At 35.6% G+C, this 22,460-nt stretch overlaps 1 protein-coding gene across 1 annotated transcript; it reads right to left on the bottom strand.

The window, feature by feature from the left end:
• Positions 1-2,352: 2,352 nt before the first annotated feature.
• Positions 2,353-21,197, bottom strand: LOC129265667 (transcription factor IIIB 90 kDa subunit-like). Its single transcript, XM_064101456.1, has 7 exons — positions 21,121-21,197; positions 12,451-12,680; positions 11,957-12,034; positions 10,950-11,123; positions 9,234-9,265; positions 6,611-6,683; positions 2,353-3,822 (listed from the first exon to the last, which is right to left on the bottom strand). The coding sequence occupies exons 2-7, from the start codon at positions 12,635-12,637 to the stop codon at positions 3,644-3,646; spliced, it is 723 nt and encodes a 240-aa protein (XP_063957526.1). The 5' UTR covers positions 12,638-12,680; positions 21,121-21,197; the 3' UTR covers positions 2,353-3,643.
• Positions 21,198-22,460: the final 1,263 nt, after the last annotated feature.

Below are 22,460 nucleotides of genomic sequence, written 5' to 3'. Positions count from 1 at the left end.
ATTCCGGGGCACCTACCCTTAAATTTTTTCGGATAGTGGACACGCACCTCCAACCAACCCCCAAACAATATGAATAAATGAAAAATAAACAAACAAATAAATAAGTAAATAAATGAAAATCAAATAAATCACAAATGATAAAATTAATGAAATTTCAGATGATAAGTTTAAAAAAAATGTTTTTGAATAAATGAAAATAAAAATAAAGAAAATATGAAAGAAAATCTACCTGCATATTAGGTACCTCACTACATTATTGAATTCTATAGAACACTTGGGAGGAAATTATACTTGTAATTTGACCATTGTCCTTCCCATCCATCTGGTTCAATGCCAAATGACATGGGGCCATTTTCTCAAAGCTGTCAGGTCTCACGATTAATCGACTTCCAACTAGTCAGGCATCCTCAATTACTCATGAACATCTATTATGTCAAGTATTGTTTTACACTGGTGAAAATGACATTGAGAACTGGCCATGGGCCGAGGGGCCAAGGAATTTTCAAAAGCCCTGTAAAAATGCCAAGGAAAACGTAACTTTTTCATTTTCAGGGGGTACTTTTCAAAATCTGCTTACATCTCCAACATTGCATTCATAAGCTTTCACACTTTAGTGAATGAGGATTTTGGGGGGCTCTTTTGAGTATTCTTAGGGTGAAAAAGCCCAAGCCCCAAGATATTTTTCCTCTAAAAATTGCATCAGAATAGGCCATGAGAGGAGAATCAAAGTATGGTTCATAGACATAATAAGAAGTATTTTGTTAAAGGACAGGTCCACCCTAACAAAAAGTTTATTTGAATAGAAAGAGGAAAATCCAACAAGCATAACATTGAAAATTTCATCAAAATCGGACAATCACTCGCTTAATTTCACAAAACAGTTATATGCACATCCTGGTCGGTGTGCAAATGAGGGGACTGATGGTGTCATCCACTCACTATTTCTTTTGTCTTTCATTATATGAAATATTGCAATTTTCTCATCATTGTCAAGTGAAACAACGATTAATTCTTCCTTGGGCATATGGAATTAGCATTGCTTATGACTATATGATTCAGTCAAGTTGTTCCTTATTGTCATATCTGTAAAAAATGAAATATCGCATAATTCAAACAATAAAAACAAAAAGAATTAGTGAGTGAAGGACATCATTGATTGCATGTCACTGAGTTGTGCATATCACTGTTTTGTGAAAAGTAAACTTTAGAATGTCATAACTTTCTTATTTTACATGGATCCAATTTTGATAAAATCACAGAAAATGGTCAAGAAGTAAAAAAGCTATGATCCCTCGAAACAATGCTTGTATTTCCATAATTTCATTAAATAAACGTGTTTTCACTGGCTTCCCACAGAAGCTATCGCACGGTAACAAAAGACTTAATGCATGGCTGATCGTCAACAAAACGGAATGTCGAGAGAGTTTGAACGCTAGCCTGTAAAACCTCTTCATTTTATGAAATTATTGAAATTCAAGCCTTATTTCAAATAACCAGAACTTTGTTATTTCTTGACCATTTTCTGTAATTGAGGTATCAAATTAAAGAGCAGATATTGAACTTTTTAGTCATGTGGTTTTCTTTTTAAAACCCAGATACGGCCCGCCAAATTAGTTTTTGGTATCCTTTCTTCAAATTGTTTTTGCTCACTCATGCGTGAATGAGGAATTATCTGAGTAATACCAGATGAAAGAGGAGATTCTAAGCTTTAAAATGGTAGGTCATTTGTCTATTGTATTTGTGATTAAGTTATGATAAATCATCGATAAATCTCGGTTTCGTTTTTTGTGGGACGCACTGTAGTTATCAAATTCAACTTTTCCTGGGTGGACTTGACCTTATAATTTTTGTGGAATATCTCATTACTTGGTACTGATTAAAGAAGAAAAATCTAACTTTCAATAATATTAATATCATATCAACTCAGCAAAATGACGTTGACTCTCATTTGAATCAGGGGCAGATCCAGAATTTTTCGAAAGGGGGGCACATTTTCCCAAGGAAAAATTTGACAAGCAAAAAAAAAGGTCTTCGCTTTCAAATGGGGGGGGGGGCACACTTCTGTTTTAATGGCAATTTTACATTACAAATTTTGATTGTGCCTCTCAAAAGGGGGGGGGCATGGGTCGTCTGTGCCCCCCCCCCCCCCATTAATCCGCCAGTGATCTGAATTGTCTATATTTATTTCGAATGACCTTTTCATTATAATAAATTATAATTAATAATAGTCATTCATATCAAAGGCTATGGGCTATATTGTCTTAGAAAGGTAAATTCTTTGGAATCAGAATTATTTGGACATGAAACATACTTCTCTATGACAGGATAAATCATACACAAATAACACAATCTGAAGTTATCAAGTCGGTACAATGTAACATCTGCCTTCACATACGGTGCATGAAACTCATACAGAATGTAGAAGAATAAAGTTCATAAATTATATTTTAAATTGATACATCCATACTGCCTAGAGGGGATTTGAAACCTTTTTGATAACGAAGCCACATGAAGTCAGGTGCAATATTAGATACAAAGGATAATCTCATTATTCTCGTCCACAAAGAAAAAAAATATATCCCCTTAAAACCTTAGGTGACACATGTATGCAATAAAACCAGCTCACAGTAATGACCAAATCTGAGACTCAAAAGGCATTTTCACCTTCAAAAAAAATTCCTATGATTTACACATGCAGAATTGCAGATGAAAAATATGAAAGAAAATATTTGTTAAAAATGCCACTCAAACCATCTTGTGGCGGCCTGACAAAAGCAGAGACATAAAAAGCATTTTCTCCTTAAAATTAATAAAAAAAACAAATTTGATGATTAATATGGTGATTCATACACTGTCCATGGACTTTCATAGAAATTAAAAAGAAAATATTTGTTAATAACACCACTTAAACCCATCTGGTGGTGGCTTCAAAATAAGATATACCCCGGACAATTGCTCTCTTTATTAAGGTTTCATACAAATATGTATTTTTATGCCAAAGATAAGGACAGATGGAAGTTCAGAGCCCTCAAAAACTAGCATTTGGATGGAGCATTGAACCGCAGAATTCTTTAGCAGTGTTACTTCTTTTGACCATTATTCGTCTGAAGGGTTCAAGGAAATCTTGATAAAAAAATGAAAAATACTGGAGCAAGAGATTACCTAGAGATGAATGAATATATAATTGAAAAATAAGTATCCATAGTTTTGGCTCATTTTATGATGATATGTTTGTAATACATCATTACTTTGTGGTAATTTTGTCTGAACTCCTGTTTGATACACTTTACAAGTGTTGTTTGTGAATAAAGTCGACTACGTGTAAAAAATACTAATAAAAAAATCAACAACATAACAGGCATTTATTTCATTTTAGCATCAATGTGTTCAATCAATTTGTCTTAATAGACATACATAAAGATGTCCCATTGCATGTACATATTTTTTGTTATTCATTTAAAAATATCATTTTGATTAGGATCAGGCTGGTGCCTTGTGCAGGAAATATACATTAAGATTTAGCAAGATTAAAATCTAGTTCTACAGCGTTGTCTTTCTATATGCTTTGCTTTTGAATTATGGATCAATATTAAATGAACCACACTTTTTTTCAATAGCACAAAAGAAAAAAGTAGAATAAAAGTTAACCTTCCCATAAAATCGACAGGTGGAAGTCAAAAAAAGAAGAACAGATTTTCCCTGGTAAACAGCCAAAATCGCATACAATTGGTACACAAAGATAATTCACTTGTCTTTGTATTTCTTTTGTTGGTTGGTGCAGTTCACATGCTGACAACAAAAGGAGTTTCTCTTCCCGCTCAACTAGACCACACAAGAGTGACAAGAAAATGAACAATGGTACAACATCAGGAACAGAGTAAACAGACGAGACTGGGTCATTCCACTTGATAGCATTGTATCTTATTCATGGCAAACAATGCTTATAATTCAGATGATCTCAACATCTGTTATTTATCGTCGCTCTTTTCTCACCTTTTTAAGCAGACATGCATCAACAGAATAATTGCAAATTATCACAAATGCCAAACAGCTTTGACAGTACAGTATCTGATTCTACCCTCAAAACTCTTCACAATAATGTAAAGTTATAAACTTTGATAGCAACAATAACACAAAAATCATTGAAAATATTAACATGTTCAAAGCAAACCTTTTATTTGTATAGTTTTTCACAAACTTAAGCCATCATTGGAAATATATACAAATTTCTTTATTTTTCTTCATTTTAATGATTTGTTCTATTTTCAAGATTTCAGACCTTCATTCTCTAATATAAATCCCCTTTATCCTAGTTTTGTTCAGAAGAATTTAAACCAACTAAAGATCAGTAATTCCTTTATTGGCCTTGGACATTCTCTGGCCATCATTTGAATTTCTTGAGACAAATGTATTCATACTATCATTTATGGCATTTAAATGACAATAAAATATTGTATTCATCATCATTACTGCAATCATCATCAACATCATCATCGTTTATGCAACTATTTTCATCAACATCATTAATGCAATCATTGTCATCATTATCATAAATGCAATAATCATCATCATCATTAATGCAACCATTATCACAAATGCAATCATCATCATCATCATTAATGCAACCATTATCATAAATGCAATCATCATCATCATCATTAATGCAACCATTATCACAAATGCAATCATCATCATCATCATCATTAATGCAACCATTATCATAAATGCAATTATCATCATCATCATTAATGCAACCATTATCATAAATGCAATCATCATCATCATCATTAATGCAACCATTATCATAAATGCAATCATCATCATTAATGCAACCATTATCATAAATGCAATTATCATCATCATCATTAATGCAACCATTATCATAAATGCAATCATCATCATCATTAATGCAACCATTATCATAAATGCAATTATCATCATCATCATTAATGCAACCATTATCATAAATGCAATCATCATCATCATTAATGCAACCATTATCATAAATGCAATTATCATCATCATCATTAATGCAACCATTATCATAAATGCAATCATCATCATCATCATTAATGCAACCATTATCATAAATGCAATTATCATCATTATCATTAATGCAACCATTATCATAAATGCAATTATCATCATCATCATTAATGCAACCATTATCATAAATGCAATTATCATCATTATCATTAATGCAACCATTATCATAAATGCAATTATCATCATCATCATTAATGCAACCATTATCACAAATGCAATCATCATCATTATCATTAATGTAACCATTATCACAAATGCAATCATCATCATTAATGCAACCATTATCACAAATGCAATCATCATCATCATCATTAATGCAACCATTATCACAAATGCAATCATCATCATCATCATTAATGCAACCATTATCATAAATGCAATCATCATCATCATCATTAATGCAACCAGTATCATAAATGCAATTATCATCATCATTAATGCAACCATTATCACAAATGCAATCATCATCATCATCATTAATGCAACCATTATCATAAATGCAATTATCATCATCATCATTAATGCAACCATTATCATAAATGCAATCATCATCATCATCATTAATGCAACCATTATCACAAATGCAATCATCATCATCATCATTAATGCAACCATTATCATAAATGCAATCATCATCATTTTCACCACCTTTACAGAACCAAACATGAAGAATGAGTAATGCAAGTCCAAGGCTCCGACAAAAAATAATCATGCCACCCCACAGCAACACAAAAACGTTCATAAACTGGAGTGAAGCGACATAACTGTTGGCCAAAGTTACATTTTTTCTGTCTTGTCTTGTCTTGTCTTGTGAATACTGCACTTGAACGCCTCAAAGAGGCTATAGACGTGCAGGCCATTCATGCAATCGCTGCCGCTATATACTTCTTTCAGTTAGCATGTTTTTGTCATTAAAATAACCAAACCCTGGCTAGCAACTCTCCGCAACTCTGCATCTTTCCATATTTCCTTCAATTTTTTGAAATATTTCCAGGCCTCATCCAAGGATCAAATCCCAAGGCCAAGGACAATGGCAAGCCATACAAGGCTAAGGATAAAGTCAAGGGGACACATTTTAGCCTCAAGGCTTATCTCAAGGAGCGGAATACTAATTAAACATGTGGGAATAAAGAATGCAGTATCTATACTAAAGCCTCAGTCAGACAAGATGCAATTAAACACAGCAACATTTGTGTGAGACAGATTATACATTGTAGGCACATCCACATGGTGAGATCAATTATATATTCTGCACGCATCATCTCGACAGAAAATATTATTGCGAGTTATGCAGACAAACACATGATATCACAGTTATTCAATCATGAGTTTCATGAGCCAAATCATTTTGATGTCAAGAGTTGGTCACAGCAACTTTTGACAAAAATTACTTTTGAATCAGTCCACAACTTTAGAAAGCTATAAAGCAACAACAAAAACAGGTCTACTGCCAATTTGTCACACAAATATCACGTTGCCTTTGTACACAAAATGTTGCCAAGCTTTGTTGTTGCAACTTTTCTGTATGATGGAATAGTTTCATAAATATCAATGAAAGACTTACCGATCGCAGGAGCGTTGATGTGCAATTCTTGACACAACTTGAGGTAGGTCTTACCGAGGACATACACATTAACCTGTAAAAAATATGGATATAGATATGAAATGAATATCATTATTATTATCACTGCTATTATTGTCATTGGAAATCATAGTAGCCCCGTGGAGGAAATATCTTTGCGCTCTTGCTATGATATTGTGAAATCAAAATATAAAATTTGAAACAATTAAATCTTCTTTTTGGTAATATTGCTTTTTTTTATTGCAATACACTGAACCTTTTGTACCCGATAAGCCTGAATTCCGGCCTTCCAGTGAACGCGCATATACCCGATAGGCCGGAAGCCATGTGACTTCAAAAACATGGGTTTTAAATGTCAGGTGACCTTTGAAAAATGACGTCATCTTTCTAGTACGTGTAGGGATATTAAGTCAATAATTTCAGTCAAGAATGGTATTGATTTCGGAAGGATTTAGCATAAAAATGGCCCAAATATGCCACTTTTCTGCGGTTTCTCATGTGGTATGTGCGGTAATACATGGTGTAATACGCGGCGAGTCACGTGCTTACTATGGGGAAGCAATGATAGATCTGACTGTAGTGAAAACAGTGATTTTGAGCCCAAAACAGACACTAAAGTTGATATTTCTGTTTGTAGACTAGGTCTACGAGAAGGTAAACAACTTCAGCCAGCCCAGTCCGCGTACTAGCGGGGGGAACATGCCGTTGGGTCTCGAATCATGGGAGTTTGTAAATGTGGTCGATACGTGCAAATAATTCAGGGTATGGGTCACGGCCGCCCCTGATAATTTAGGGTTCAAAGGGTTAAGAAATACTTAATGCAATAACCTGATCTATTATACAGAACCAATATTTTCACACCAATCTGCCTGTATCAAATAGGAGTAAAATTTTAGGACATTATCTGAATACAAGTCACAAGTACAATGATACTCAACAAGGAAAAACCCTAATGGAAAAATAATCTCCAAGTCCCTGCTTTAATTTTTCTTCTGACATTTTGAATTTTAAAAGAATGAATTGTCTCAATAATAATATTTGATTCAATGACCACAAACCAGCATGCATGCCCACTACTTTGATAATGTTCAGTCAAAGTTTGCCTTTGTGCCTTTAACAATGGAAAGAAATCAATATGTCTACCGCCCTCTCTTGACTAATGTATTATATGAAATTCATCTCTCATTTGACCTGGGGGCTCACAGGCCTAATTCATTTCCCATAGACTTGTGTGTTAAAGTGGCACTTAAAAAGAATTCATAAAAAATAAGGAGGAAATTCGAGGGTTGAATGTTTACTACCAGTGGATAGAATAAATGTCTGACATTCCATATCTGACCAGAAAAGGGTACCTCGACCGGCTCATTTTAAAAATAAATCCGCATTTATGAAGACTACACCTGCCGGGACCAAATTCATCACTTGAGAGAGTAAAATGACCCTAATTCTTCCGCCAGTAAAATATAGTTCCATAATGGTGATATAACTTTCCAAATATAACTTTCCTATTTGGAAAAAGTAAGTTCAGTAGGAACCCTCCCTAGAATCAGTGTTAGATTGTCAGTCATATTCATTCATTTTTGTCAATCAGCAATATCAAATTAAAAAATTGAGCAATGGGTTGGCTCGAATGAATATCTATGGCCTGCCAGTTGTGATTAGGCCCGTGCGACCCTGAGTGTACTGTTTTTCACAGAATCGTACATGACTTTCTGTATGAAGAGTGAATAATATTGAAATGCATATATTAACCAAAGTGACATTAATCAAACAGTTGATTTATCAGTAATTCCAGTTATCAAACTCCTGTTTTTATATTTTGTTGCATAAAATTCACCATAACGTTGCCAACCAATTCTCCAATGGCATTCTTGATTTTGATTGGGTGTTAAGTGTTATTACCTAGCCATGAAAGTTACCATTGGATGGCAAAGTTATCTCAATAGTAGGTAAGTTTTTTGCAATGGGGACCAAGAAATTCAGCAATAAACTAATGAAGGCACATTTAAAGGGATGGTCCAGGCTGAAAGTATTTATAGCTTAATAAATAGAGTTAGAATTCACTGAGCAAAATGCCGAAAATTTCATCAAAATCGGATAACAAATAACAAAAGTTTAGCAATATTTTGTGAAAACAGTAATCATGAATATTCATTAGGTGGGCTTTTTTTCCTCCAAGAACTAGAAAAATTGGATTGACAACTGATTTAGTGTAATAGATATTTATTGCTGCAACTTATTTCATTATAAGGGAGACATATTCACACAAGTATGAAATAATGAAAAAATTATGATTTTATGTAATAACATAAGAAAACGGAGAGTGGGGATGTGACATCATCAGCCCACCTAATGAATATTCATGATGACTGTTTTCACAAAATATTGCTAAACTTTAAACTTCAATAACTATATTATTTGTTATCCGATTTTGATGAAATTTTCGGCATTTTGCTCAGTGAATTCTACTCTATGTATTAAGATATTAATATTTTCAGCCCGGACCATCCCTTTAACGTTTTACATTTTGGCTACCCATACTTCAACCATAGATTAAAAACCACATTAATTTAATTGTAGAATATTAGCTGTTTAAATGGCTTACCTGCAGTAAATCACTGAGATCCAGCAACATATCTGTTCAAAGTTTATATTAAGGATGATATACAAATAATAATAATAATAATAATAGCCAATTTTTATAAAGCGCTTTTCCCAGAATGGCTCAAAGCGCGTTACAGCATATTATTACAGCATTACAGCAAATACTAAGATTATAATAATTATATCACCAATACGATTCTAGAGACAATAATATATCTCAAATTTCTCCTTTTTGACAAATTGTACAAATGGTCAAGGCCACATACTTGTCCTCGAGAAGCGCGACACTCATCTTGTACTATCCGCATATTTTTATCAAACCAAAGGTAGCTGGTCAAAGGATAAGAGCCAGTTGTGGTATCAATTTTCAAACTGAGTTTTAACAGAATCAAATTAAATTACCATCTAAGAGCTTGAATTATCTGCCAAAAAATTATGGTACAAGCAAAGCATTTCAGCCAGGTCATTTTCTCAGCAATAATTCTAATAAACTGTCCCATATGTGCTAATCTGCGATGGCAATCTTAAGTGTACTCAGGGGGGGGTTTCAGCTTAGATTTCCTGATTTCACAATGTTAGGTTTATGTAAATGGGGCCCTTAACACAAAGCTTAGCAACCATCCTAAAAATATCTTTATGATCGATTGCATTGACTACAGTGTACAATCAATCGCTGATGTGGTTTACGGTACACCATGTGTAGTGTCATAGAAACAGTGGATAGAAGAAGAGAAGAAATGGATAGGCGAGAAAGTGGAGATTTGAGAGTAGAGTATTCTTTCTTGTAAGTAGTCCTGAAAAGGACTGTAAACCAGGAAAGATTGAAGAGTTGAGAACAGCTTGAGTAGTAGCGCCGATGAGGAGATGCTGGCTTGAGTAGGCGAGTAGAGATGGTGAGTAGTAGAGAGACTCGACGTTTCGGGCAGGTTGACTGTCCGTCTTCTGAAGACGGACAGTCAACCTGCCCGAAACGTCGAGTCTCTCTACTACTCACCATCTCTACTCGCCTACTCAAGCCAGCATCTCCTCATCGGCGCTACTACTCAAGCTGTTCTCAACTCTTCAATCTTTCCTGGTTTACAGTCCTTTTCAGGACTACTTACAAGAAAGAATACTCTACTCTCAAATCTCCACTTTCTCGCCTATCCATTTCTTCTCTTCTTCTATCCACTGTTTCTATGACACTACACATGGTGTACCGTAAACCACATCAGCGATTGTACATACCACCATGCAAACCTTCAAACAACATCAGTGTACAATCAATCATAAAAATCATAAAAATGTGTATTATAATTCGCTATCATTTGTGTTATGGGACCCAGGTCTTAATCTACGATTATATTGTGACAATAAACCTTGATTTTAAAATAAAAATAATAATAATTGGCATTTATATATATGCTCAAAGTGCTACACAATCATTATTACCCGGTCACTGGATTCATAGCATTTCAAGCAGCCTGTCAGGCGCACACTTGCTAAACCAACCACAATGACGGTTGTTTCCTATCGGTACCCAATTAGCACCTGGGTGAGAGTGACAAAGTGTGGATTGATGCCTTGCCAAAGGACGCTGGGCCATGGTGGGATCGGAACACACGACCCTCTGATTACAGGGCGAGAGTCAGAACCGCTACACCACGGCGCTTCTTAAAGACCTTCTCATGAAATCATTGTCTGCTGCGACTACATTTCTCAAGTTTTAAAAGGATACGAGGGGTGCCTTCAAGTCGACAGACCAGGTACAGACATGCTGCCACAATGTGCATGGTCTTCCTTCCTCGGGTCAACTTCTTCTGGACGGCCATCTTGAAGAAGTTATATGCCATGTCATTACGATGCTGGTTTAATTTCAACTGACCTCCCATGTGCTGGATGTTTCTCTTACCTATGAAAAAGAGAAAATGGTTACAAATCAGATATAACATCAGGGTACTGTCTTACAAAGAACTGTGATTGATCTGATCAATCTCATCAACTGTGTATGGAAATCTATCAATGTCAATTTTTTTCCTACATTTCCTTCAAGAACTTTCCATAATGTCCTTTGTTAACAGAGAGGAGCACACTCAATTGTCAATAAATGTATGAATATACATCATATCTAGAACCATTTTTAACAAACAGGCATTTTAAATGTTGGTGTTGCTGGCTTTCCATAGTTGTGTTTGATCTATCAATAGCAACTCTTTGTAAGACAGTGCCCAGAGCTACCAACCTTCCAATGAGCAAATTTTACTCCTTGGGACTTTCACATTTAATTCAAAATGTGTTAAAAATCATGTCAAATCTAATCGTGTAGTGTGCGACGGGCATTAGCTGGAAAGTGATCTTCTATATCTATACAAGATTCTAGATCATTTCAGCAATTGTATTCAAATGTACAATACTGCATGTATTCTTTTAAGAGTAGCTCTCCCCCCCCCCCCCCTCTTATTGTCCTCATTTCGGCTTTGAATTTGACCAGTCCCAAAGTAAACATTGCCTGTGATGAATAAATCCAGATGCTAATGAAGTCACAATCCAACAAGAGTTGCATAAAACTCATTGCAAAAAAAACTTTTCAATTTTAGTTTAACAAGGATTTAAAAAAAAACTTTGTAGTATTACTTATCATGTGAAATTAATCGATAAGGCACTTTGCAATGAAGTTTGTACATTGGTTTTACTCTGTACTCCATATGAATATTATAGGACAGAAAGGTTAGATTTAAAGTTTACCTTGCTGCAGTGTAACTGTTCTAGATTCTTTACCAAAGCCATGTCGAAAGTTATTTCCCAGTGTATGGGTCTTATCACCTGTTGGAATAAGAGAAGTTGAAAAATAGTCAATAAGTTGCTTATAAAATACAATATTGTTCTGTAGGTATATGCAAATAACACAATGAAAAGAAACAAGATGTTTTGTCTAATACATTTCCTTCAATAAGGATATACGTTCTAAGAACTGTAATTGAAAAAGAAGCAATTCAAGGTAAAAAAAAACAAAATGAATTTTTATTGTGAATTAGGGTAGTCCTCAATAAATCGTTTTTTAGTTATTTCTACATTTGCTAATCTTATTTACATTCTTCTTAAACATACTTTTACATCAATTTTGTTCTCTTCTGAATGTGTTATTGTATTTATGTTATTACTATATATTATCGTTATTTTTATGTCACATTTGTAGAAATAAATTAAATTAATTGAGATAAAAATCAATATCAAGTCACCTTCAGACGAGACAAACTGGCCAATCACAGACGTTCCTCCGAGCGTGTTCTCTGCAAAGCCTACCTCCGAGACGATGAAGTTATCTTCAATGACCGCTCCACAGGACACGCATACAGCATTACCACGAGCCTGGTCAGTGTCGATGTCGCTCCCGCCGCAGTTGCTGCAGACCGCTGCCTTAGACATAGCTGGTATGTCTGAAGTGGTCTAACTGCTCTTATGAAACTTTCTGTAAATACATATAAGAATATAGAAATAATTAGATCTTTGAATGATGCACACAAACTATAGAACATAGCCATGTGCTCCAGTGACTTCTGAAGATATACATGTATATGTAACACCAAGGGTATGGATAAAACAAGACAATCACGTCCTTTGGCCAGGCATTTATCTACATGTGCCACTCTCCATCCAGGGGTAATAAATGTGTACCTGCTCGGAAGGAATTCCTTGAATGCTCGAGCACCTGATCAGGATAGCCGTGTTAAAGTCGTGGTAATAGTAAAAGAATTGTGATGTTGTTTTTTACCCATCCTACTGTATACCGAGTCTGGCTACGAGAGAAAATGTTGAGTGGGTCAAGAGGTCATCTCTAGGTAATGCTGTTGTCGTGAGTATTCTTTTAAGACGTTGGAGATTTCGCTATAACATGCGTTTTCTGTAGACTCCAGCCCGAATATGTGCCATCTCAGTCTCCAACGGATTAAGCAGTGACATGTCAAATAGGAGCCGGAAGAGGAGGAGGGTTTAGGGGCAGGTATTGTGAAGGGAAGACGATAGAAGATGAACGGACAAGGAAATCACTTCCAGTAAAAGATCATTCATGACGAAGACAGGCAAATCAAGGTCCTCAACATGATGTAGCAGGACCAAGTACTGCTCCAGGAAGACTGGACATGAGGCAAGGAAGTGGATAGTGCTGTTTCCTCTCGAGAAAAGAGCTTGCAGTTTGAATCAAGACCAGGAGGTGACCTGTACTGCAAAGTGAAATCCTTAAGTAGTCTACATGTATGCAGTCTGCATGGTGGTTGTCTATGCAAGTAATCTCTTGAATTCAGTATGTCATTGGTAAACTTCATGAGCATTGAGATAAAAATCACTACTTATTTTAACTTGCAAGTTATCAATAGATCTCAAATTTACTAATGGAAAAAAAAATTAGGACATGAATACTGAGTCCAATGATGATATTGCTGTGTTGAAATTGCTGTTATCATGTGAAGATTGCGCAATCATGACCATAGTGCAAACAATATCCACACATTTTTTGCACAATTATTCACTTGATGAAAAATCCAACCTTGATTTTACATCAATTTGTGTCAAAGTAGAAAAATTAGGGGAAAAATGGTGATTGTTGAAAGATATCAGAAAATTCAGTAAACAGATCACTAAGACTGTAAATATCAAACTGGCAATTTTGTGAGTAAACTATGACAAGGCGTAGAGACAACTTTCCCATTCATCATGAAATTGTCACATGGAAAATCAAAGAAAAAGTGAGAAACATCTATGGAAACTACATGTATGATCATTCAGAAGCAGCTTTTTATATCAAACAATGTGGTTTTCTTCAGCAAAGAAAAATTCAAGTACTAAAAAATGTAAGGTGTTCATAGAAATACATAATATAAATTTACTAGATGTCAAATAAATTCAAACATTACAAATAATTCATTTGTTTTGGAAATTAACAGAAGGTCACCAAATACCAATTTATTCTTAGAAATCAAAATATAGTAACCTATCTGAAAACTGTTGTCATTTCCAAAATATGCTCAGTTTTAAGTAATTTTGATGGTTTTGTTTGTAACCATGAATTACAGCTATATGTAACACAGGAAAAGTAGGGGATGGGTAGGCAAGATCTTAAAGGACAAGTCCACCCCAACAAAAAGCTGATTTGAATAGAAAGAGAAAAATCAAACAAGCATAACACTGAAAAGTTCATCAAAATCGGATGTAAAATACATTTTAAAGTTTCGCTTAATTTCACAAAACAGTTATATGTACACCCTGTTCGGTATGCAAATGAGGGAACCGATGACATCACCCACTCACTATTTCTTTTGTATTTTATTATATGAAATATGAAATATTTTGATTTTCTCATCACTGTCATGTGAAACAAAGTTTAATTCCTCCCTAAACACATGGAATTCCATTATTTTAACATTTTGTTGTTAAAGCAAGGGGGTACTAATTGTCAAATTCGTAAAAATTGAAATAATGTAAAATTCAAACAATAAAAAACAAAAGAAATAGTGAGTGAGTGACATCATAGACTCTCTCTTTGCATATCACTGAGTTGAGCATATAACTATTTTGTGAAAATTAAGCGGAACTTTAAAATGTCATGATTTTCTTATTTTACATCCGATTTTGATGAAGTTTTCAGCTTTATTAATACTTGATTTTTCTCTATTCATTTTTTTCTGGGGTGGACTTGACCTTTAAATAGCATGGGTAATACACATGTAAGTTTCATTTGAGTGCAGTACCAAAATTCAATGGGGAAGTACAGGAGTGAGAAAAGTACAGCAGGGTTCTAACTATGACCAATTTAGTGCCGAGTAAAATATGAAGAGGCGAAGCTGGGAAGCTGAGTTTCACAACAGAATAATTTTGCTCGAGATCGATGATGAGTGCATGCAGAATTTGCATTGTGCAAAGAATAGGCCTATGACTTTGCCAGCTTGAAATACAATTGAATTGGTGCATATTAGTACTGCATATTCAGCAAAGTTTGGTTCTACCAGTATTTTTTTATTTTTCAGAAAATTTGTGCCAGGTGGAACATCCAACTTTAACCCAAGAGTCCAGTGGTAATTTGCCTTGTCTGGAGGCTCCGCCTGGTACAGCCCAGCATGGCAAAATCCCTGGTGTACAGTATGTAGCTTTTAGTGAAAGTAGAATGACGGAGCTGCCGACCCTCGCGCATGCGCATGCAATGTTTTGAAATCGGCAGCGAATTATTCATACGTATAAATATGCATGTTTTCCCACCTTTGTCACTCGGAGTATCAGAGCGAGTTCACGGGCTTGATGTTCAGGTAGGTGGAGCGTAGTGTAACAGTAGTGAAGTAGAGCCTGCAAAAACATCACTTGAGGTAATCTAAGGCCGTGTTTATGCTTCCACTTTTCAGGCCAGAATCAGCGTTTCCAAACGTGATTAGTCCAAAACACGGTTGCGTCCATGCTTACTTTCATTTAAACGCTGTTTCAAAACACCGATCGTAAACTCACAAAAAGGTGCGTTTGTAAACGTCGTTTGACCAGAATCAGGCTTTCTGAACCACGATCGTAAACGTGTTTAAATGACGTCATTTGGTACTTGCTTCCGGTGAGATGAAAATCCGCGGGCAAATACAGTCGCATTGCTCCATGGTCGCATGTTACCTCCACGGAATTACCTCTCATCTCCCTTGTTTTGCATGTGTAGTACTATTCCTAGTATTACTCTTTCAATTTGTCATCACGATGAACGTTGAGGAATTTACACAAAAAAATAACCTGGAACATGAGTTATAATGAGGAGACATCGCAAGATGCCCCAGTAGCATAAACAAATAGATATTTTATCATTTTGTATACTTAATATTCTTTTTTTTTTACTATTATCCTCACCATGGTGGAAATTATATGGCTATATCAAGAAGCTCCATGCAATGACTAAAATATCGGAAATTGTTCGATGTTTATATAACAGTCGACGTACCTTCCCCATAACAACACTTGGAGAAAAAAACTTTCGAAAAAGAGCGCGCCCAATTTGACCTCGCTTTCCTGCTCAACGAAAATTACGATGCGAAGCCAGCTGGAGATCGTGATTTCGCCTCTGAAAAGTTAAGCATAAACAGCACTCCCAGAACCACGTTTACGATCGGCGTTTTGGATCGACGTTTGAAAACGCTGATTCTGTCCTCGCAATGGAAGCATAAACACACCCAAAGTCTAACCCGCCAACTGAGCTACGCGCTGCGTAGACCAAAAGCTAGTCATGTAGCTCGGATTGTTTACCAAACTGAATCCTGCCGAGTTGGCATTGTCCGGCTCGGAACTTTACGGGTCGGGTCTCACTTTGAATCCCTCAAACTCGGTAAATAAACCCGGATGGTTTGATAATATTTGAGGTGTCATCTGTCACCGCAATAAAAGTCATGAAACTGTTTTTAACAAGCAATCCATCCACCTAGTGTGATGGTCGTGGGGACAGGTCAAAGGCCAAGCATCCCTCTACCTTATTTTCATTCTTTCCCCATGATGATTTTGATTGATGTGTATGATCGGACCTCATGAGTCATGGCCTTGTGTGATACAGTGATACGGTGATTTTTATTTCTTATACGGCCCCTTCAGGGGCATGGAAGAAATACAATAGTGTAACAACAAATATAGATATACATAAAAAAGTTAAAAGATAACAAAAGCTTAAAATATCAGACTCTTACAACAAATGGGTAAAAGGCAAGAATCGAAAATAAATTATATGGACTAATAACATGGCATAAAAATAGTCTGAACTACGTACATGTACATTAATTTTAAAAAGACCAATTCAACAACTGGAAGTGCATGAAAAAAGGAAAGACAACAAAATTATTTGAACTTCGACATGATGACTTTACAAAATTTGGATAGATTCTTTTAAGTGCTTAATAGATTTAACATTGAATAGCTGATTAAACTGAATGACATTAGGTCTACGGTAATAATAAGTCTTAACATACTTCTTACGCTCATCATTGAAAAACGGACATACTAAAACATAATGAAATTCATCACCCTGAACTTCAAGGTTACACAATGGACATATCTCAAGAGGCTGATCAGATGAATAACGACATTTAGCAATTGGCAGATTATGGTTACCACATCGAAATTTACATAAAGATATTCTATCTCCTACATCCAACTTCAACAAATATTTTTCTAAAACTGTTTCTTTTTTAAAAATTCTATAGTTGACACACAAACGATTTCTATGAACTTCTTCATTTCAGTTTTGGTAATCAATATCAAGTAATCTACGTTCCATAGCTAACTTAACCTGATTCAGATTTAAAAGATGGTCTTCTTCCCACAAACTTGACATTCCACAATTGTCCAAAATACTTTTAATTTTTAAGATCCATCTTGAATGAAAATCACAATTTACATGAAATTTTCGTAACAAACTGTAGATGGTGTAAGAGAGTTTATATTTGTTACCTTGGCTAATCCTTGCCCAAAAATTAACCATATGCATCTCTATCCTACTTGCGAGGGCACTTCTACCAAGTTCACCATACACCATGCATTTGGCAGTGCCACGAGTTAGTTTAAGCAAACTTTAAAGAAATTTCCTATGAAATATCTCAATACAATCGAGCTTCTGGAAGCCCCACACTTCACTACCATACAACAAAATCGGAACAACAAGCTGATCAAAAAGCTCACACTGAAAATCCACAGGTAAGCACAATTTTTTTGCTTTGCAAATTAAAGCAAACATAGCTCTCCTCGCCTGATTAACCTGTTTAGTATAGCTTTATTAAAGGAACCATTATAATTGAAAGTCGTTCCGAGGTATATATTATCATCAACAACATTGAGGGTATTATCACCAAAAGTAAATTTGGGGTATTTACGCACTTTTCCATGAGAAATTATAACAATCTTTGTTTTGCTTGTGTTAACAGACAATTTCCAAAGATCACAGTACTGGTGTACAGCTGATAAAGCATTTTGCAGTTCATCAGCAGACTCCGCCATAACAATCGTATCGTCCGCATACAGCAACACATAAAGACGTAAAAATACTTCAATATCATCATTACTGAGATTTTTCCTAATCTCTGAAGCACACATATCAAGACCTTTATAACGCCTACTAACAAAATATTCAAAATCATTCAAATACATTGCAAACAGTAAAGGAGACAAATTTTCTCCCTGCCTTACTCCTATATTACAAGCAAAAGAATTGGACAAGCTGTACAAGTTTTATACACAATTTTGCATTTACCCGGTAGATTGGGACGATATGCATCCTATAGCTAGCCAGCCGGCTAGCTAAGGGTGTGGGCCGGCTAGCTAAGGGTGTGCATGTGATATCATGTGACTGGTCTTGTGATTAGCTGAGAGTAATGGTTTCACTGGGTGAGAATGTTCAATTTGTTTACAGGTAAAGGCCAGTCGGTCCATTAGGCATGGTCATACATCAAGAAATTTTCCTTTTAATATGACTGTGATGATATGTAGAATATTTCTTCTTTATTTTATCTGTTCAGTGTATTGAGATATTTTGTATATTATCAGTTTTTCTGCTAACCATAGAAGCCCCCCCCCCCCCCTCCTGTAGTGTTGACAAATTCCACAAAGATGGTGATCCAAAAATAATAGCTCAGCTGGGTGTAAAACATTTTAATTTGGGGCCCATTTAAAGGAGACATTAAAGAGGGTGGACGGAGACGGACGAGAAGAGGAGGGTGCAGTTCGAGGGAGAGGGGGGTACAAGAGCAAAAAATTGTGTGAGATGAAGAGATGAGACGACTAAATGGATGATATGGGGGTAGGATGATATCGGACTGATACTTTGATTGTCAAATTTTAATATGAAATAAAAAAATATATATTTTAATGTCTTTTTTTTATTAAAAGGAGAAAAACACCTTTTTCTAAGAGCATATTTTTTTCTTTAGATTATTCTTCTTGATCCATAGACCTGCATGTACATGTATATCACACCAAAAAAATTATTACCGGTAGCTGAAAGCTAGAATAAGTTAGATAAAAATAAATAGTTTGAGTAAAATATTCTATTGCTTCAAAGCAAATATGAAGAATGAAGTACGCTCAGAAATTAAAGTGACCTTTAATTGACAAATCATGGGGAGATCAAGGCTAATCTCGAAACAGAGAAGGGATTCAAGTCTTTCACTCGGCCGCATGCCTGGGGTGTTATGAAACAGACGCTGGCATGTCTGGGAGGTCTATAGGAGAGCAATTAGTTAGTAGACTAACCAACCAGAAGTAAACTGCATGTTTTCACTTTTGAAACATGGAACTTCACAGAGGTTATTTATTTTGGTTTAGCAATCAAGAGACATGCTACGAGTCTAGGAATTGGGATTGTTGGAAACTGGAACTGCGATGATCCGAAGTAAATAACCATCACGAGTTCGGTCAAATTCATGCTGTACAAACTTTTATCGCATTTATCCGACGGGCACTCATGACGGACGGATTATATTATGCAAGTCAATTGGCCTTATCCAAATTTCGTATTGATTCAATTTTCCCATGATTTGTCAGTGGCTGGGCCCTTCAACTCTTTCTGCCACTTCCACCCCCCCCCCCCCCTCTTAAAATAAATCTATCCTATGGGAGACAAAAACAATGTCTGTGAGAGCCTGTTTGAAAATTGGGTCACCAGAATAACATAATAAACGATGTGGTTTGTAAACTGCCTCTCGATTACACACATAAAAAAAAATCATTTCAAAGCACATGTTTCGCAGTAAGCAAGAACCAATCATACCACCAGCAGTGCACAGACTCATGCTGTTGACCGCTGCACTGATAGGCATGTGAGGGATTGCGAATTGGCCTTGTATTGTCTCAATCTCCTCTCTATATTACTACTGGATAATGTAAACAGTGAATAAAATATTTGGGGGATTTGTATCGTCTTTCGAGAACAAGGTCAGAAGGTGATGTCGGTCACAGACAAGAGTCAAGTACTAAAGTAGGTCAAAACATTGTATTTTGCATGGCCATAAATAAATTTTAGCTCCGTGTTGCCGGGCCTTTCCGGGTCGAGCTCTGATTCTGATAAGATTATTACGAGCCTCTGTTATATTGGTTGTTCCGCTGAACTCTGTTGGCTCCATCACCAATTTCAGAGAGTATGAGAGACCGAAGTTCTACCTCGAACTGTACAGGGACTCAATGGCCATATAAAGTTTGGATAAACCAGGGAAGTGGGAGTTGCGCGATAGCCGAAGTAAGTCACTGTTTTTTCCCCTTTTAAGTTAATTTTTTCCCCGTTTTGACTTGGTGCATTTCAGGCCCAAACGGAATAATAATCTTTATTTTGGTCCAGTTCTTTTTATATATTTTTATGAAATAAAGACAAAAATCAATGAGCCCTGTCGGGGGGATTTTGCATTGTTAACCCCCTAATGGCGGCAGCACGATCGCGAGCCGCCTGTGGACAAGGAGAAATTAAAAAAAAATAAAATGTTAAAAACTCCTCGAAACTGACAGCTGCCAGCTGTCTTCGCGGCTACGCTGCCTCTCTCCTTAGTTTCAGTTTCTTTCATACAAATTGTTCTTTCTCAGTATCTCCACCTCATCATGCCCATCCCCCAACATTTTTTTTTCTCTCAAGAGTACGAGTCCCAGTTTTAAAATGAAATTAAGTGTGAAGCGCTTGCCTTAATTAAGCGTCCATCTTGCTTGGCTTGGATGAACCCATAGCCTACTGGCTGTGTTGTCCCATCTATTGAAATTTGTGTAATTTTTTTCAAGTCTAACTTAACGAGAGTCGAAAGGCCTAAAAATATTGGTTTTAAAATGTGTTTTCTAATCTCATGGAAAACAATTTAACATGATAGATATGAAATAAATATTATTCGAACTATAATCATCGTCAAATAAATATAACTGGCGTGTTTACTTACCTATTTTGGAGCTGTTTCTGGTGACAAACCTGGGGCAATTTGACCAGGTAAAAATGGTTTACGGTATCTGCAAAACCGGCTGTAAACGAAAAAAAAAAAGAAGTAGGAGCGTTCGAAGCATATTAAATGGACGCGGTGTGGACGGTGGGGGCAATTTCAGGGTATTTTCAGCTATAATCTGCTTTAATTAGTAAACGTTCTTTCTTCTCAATTTGGCAAGCATTCTTCCTAATTGTTAGGCTTAGTGTTTTCCTAGGTGATAAGAAATATCTCTTAAAAATTTCTGACTAAAAAAATATTCTCGCCTACATCAAAAAGGCTAATGTCTTCTGTTTCTAGCTAAATAGTTTCAGACAAAAAATGATTCAGTTGTAAAAATAGTTCAGCTAAAAAGAAATTCTATGACCCTGTTTGCAATGGTATAACTTGGGAGGCAAAAAAGGTAAATTAAGACATTTAATTATTGGCAAACGTACACATCGGGGAGGGGCTTAGAGGGCCACTCCCCCCCCCCCCCCGGCCGATAATAATTATAAATGTTATTCTGATGTATCACTCAATTGAATATACGAAATTCACAATCCTCCCCAATATAGTAATGGGGAATAGGATAATTGAAATAGTGAACATAGTGTTGTATAATAAATGCTACATATCTTTACTACTACTTCTACTATACTACTGCTGCTGCTACTACTACTGCGCTGCTGCTGCTGCTAATACTACTACTACTAGTAGTAGTAGTCTACTATTACTACTACTATAGTCTACTACTACTATACTGCTACTATACTACTTTAATAATAATAATAATAATGATGAGGATGATGATGATGATGATGATATAATAACAATAACAATAACAATAGTAATAAAAATAATAATAATGATAATAATAATAATAATGATAATAATAATAAGAAGAAGAAGATTAATAATAATAATAATGATAAAAATAATAATAATGATAATAATAATAATAATAATAAGAAGAAGAAGAAGATTAATAATAATGATAATGATAAAAATAATAATAAAGTACAACTATAAACGTCGGGCGCCTGTCTGGTAAAAAGGCAGGCAAATTCTTTGGTATGACTCGGTAAGAGGTTTTTCCTCAACATTTTTCCGACAAGTTGGCGGATCCGGCAAATTCACTTGATTTTGATTGGGTGTAACTGTCGGATAAATAAACGTCCGCCTGGAATGGCCCTGGGAAGCATTTTCCTTGTGCATGGGTGCTGCGTGTATTATTTTCCATTGGCAGCACCCCCTGGAATTCTGGTAGGTGTGTCAAATTGGAGAAATGTATTGAAAATGACCAATCGAAACCTTTTTTT

This window comes from Lytechinus pictus, chromosome 7 (genome assembly GCF_037042905.1).
Source record: "Lytechinus pictus isolate F3 Inbred chromosome 7, Lp3.0, whole genome shotgun sequence".
In the NCBI taxonomy this organism is placed as follows: Eukaryota; Metazoa; Echinodermata; class Echinoidea; order Temnopleuroida; family Toxopneustidae; genus Lytechinus; species Lytechinus pictus.
The sequence above is the reverse complement of the archived record's forward strand: the minus strand, read 5'-3'. Positions and strand labels throughout refer to the sequence as shown.

Bases quoted from the DNA above. Each gene is read 5' to 3' on its own strand.
- LOC129265667 (XM_064101456.1), bottom strand. From the start codon at position 12,637: ATGTCTAAGGCAGCGGTCTGCAGCAACTGCGGCGGGAGCGACATCGAC. The intron at 11,124-11,956 runs GTAAACTTTAAA...TCTTTTTCATAG, and splicing joins AACAGTTACACTGCAGCAAG to GTAAGAGAAACATCCAGCAC. The intron at 6,684-9,233 runs GTAAGCCATTTA...TATTTTTTACAG, and splicing joins ATCTCAGTGATTTACTGCAG to GTTAATGTGTATGTCCTCGG.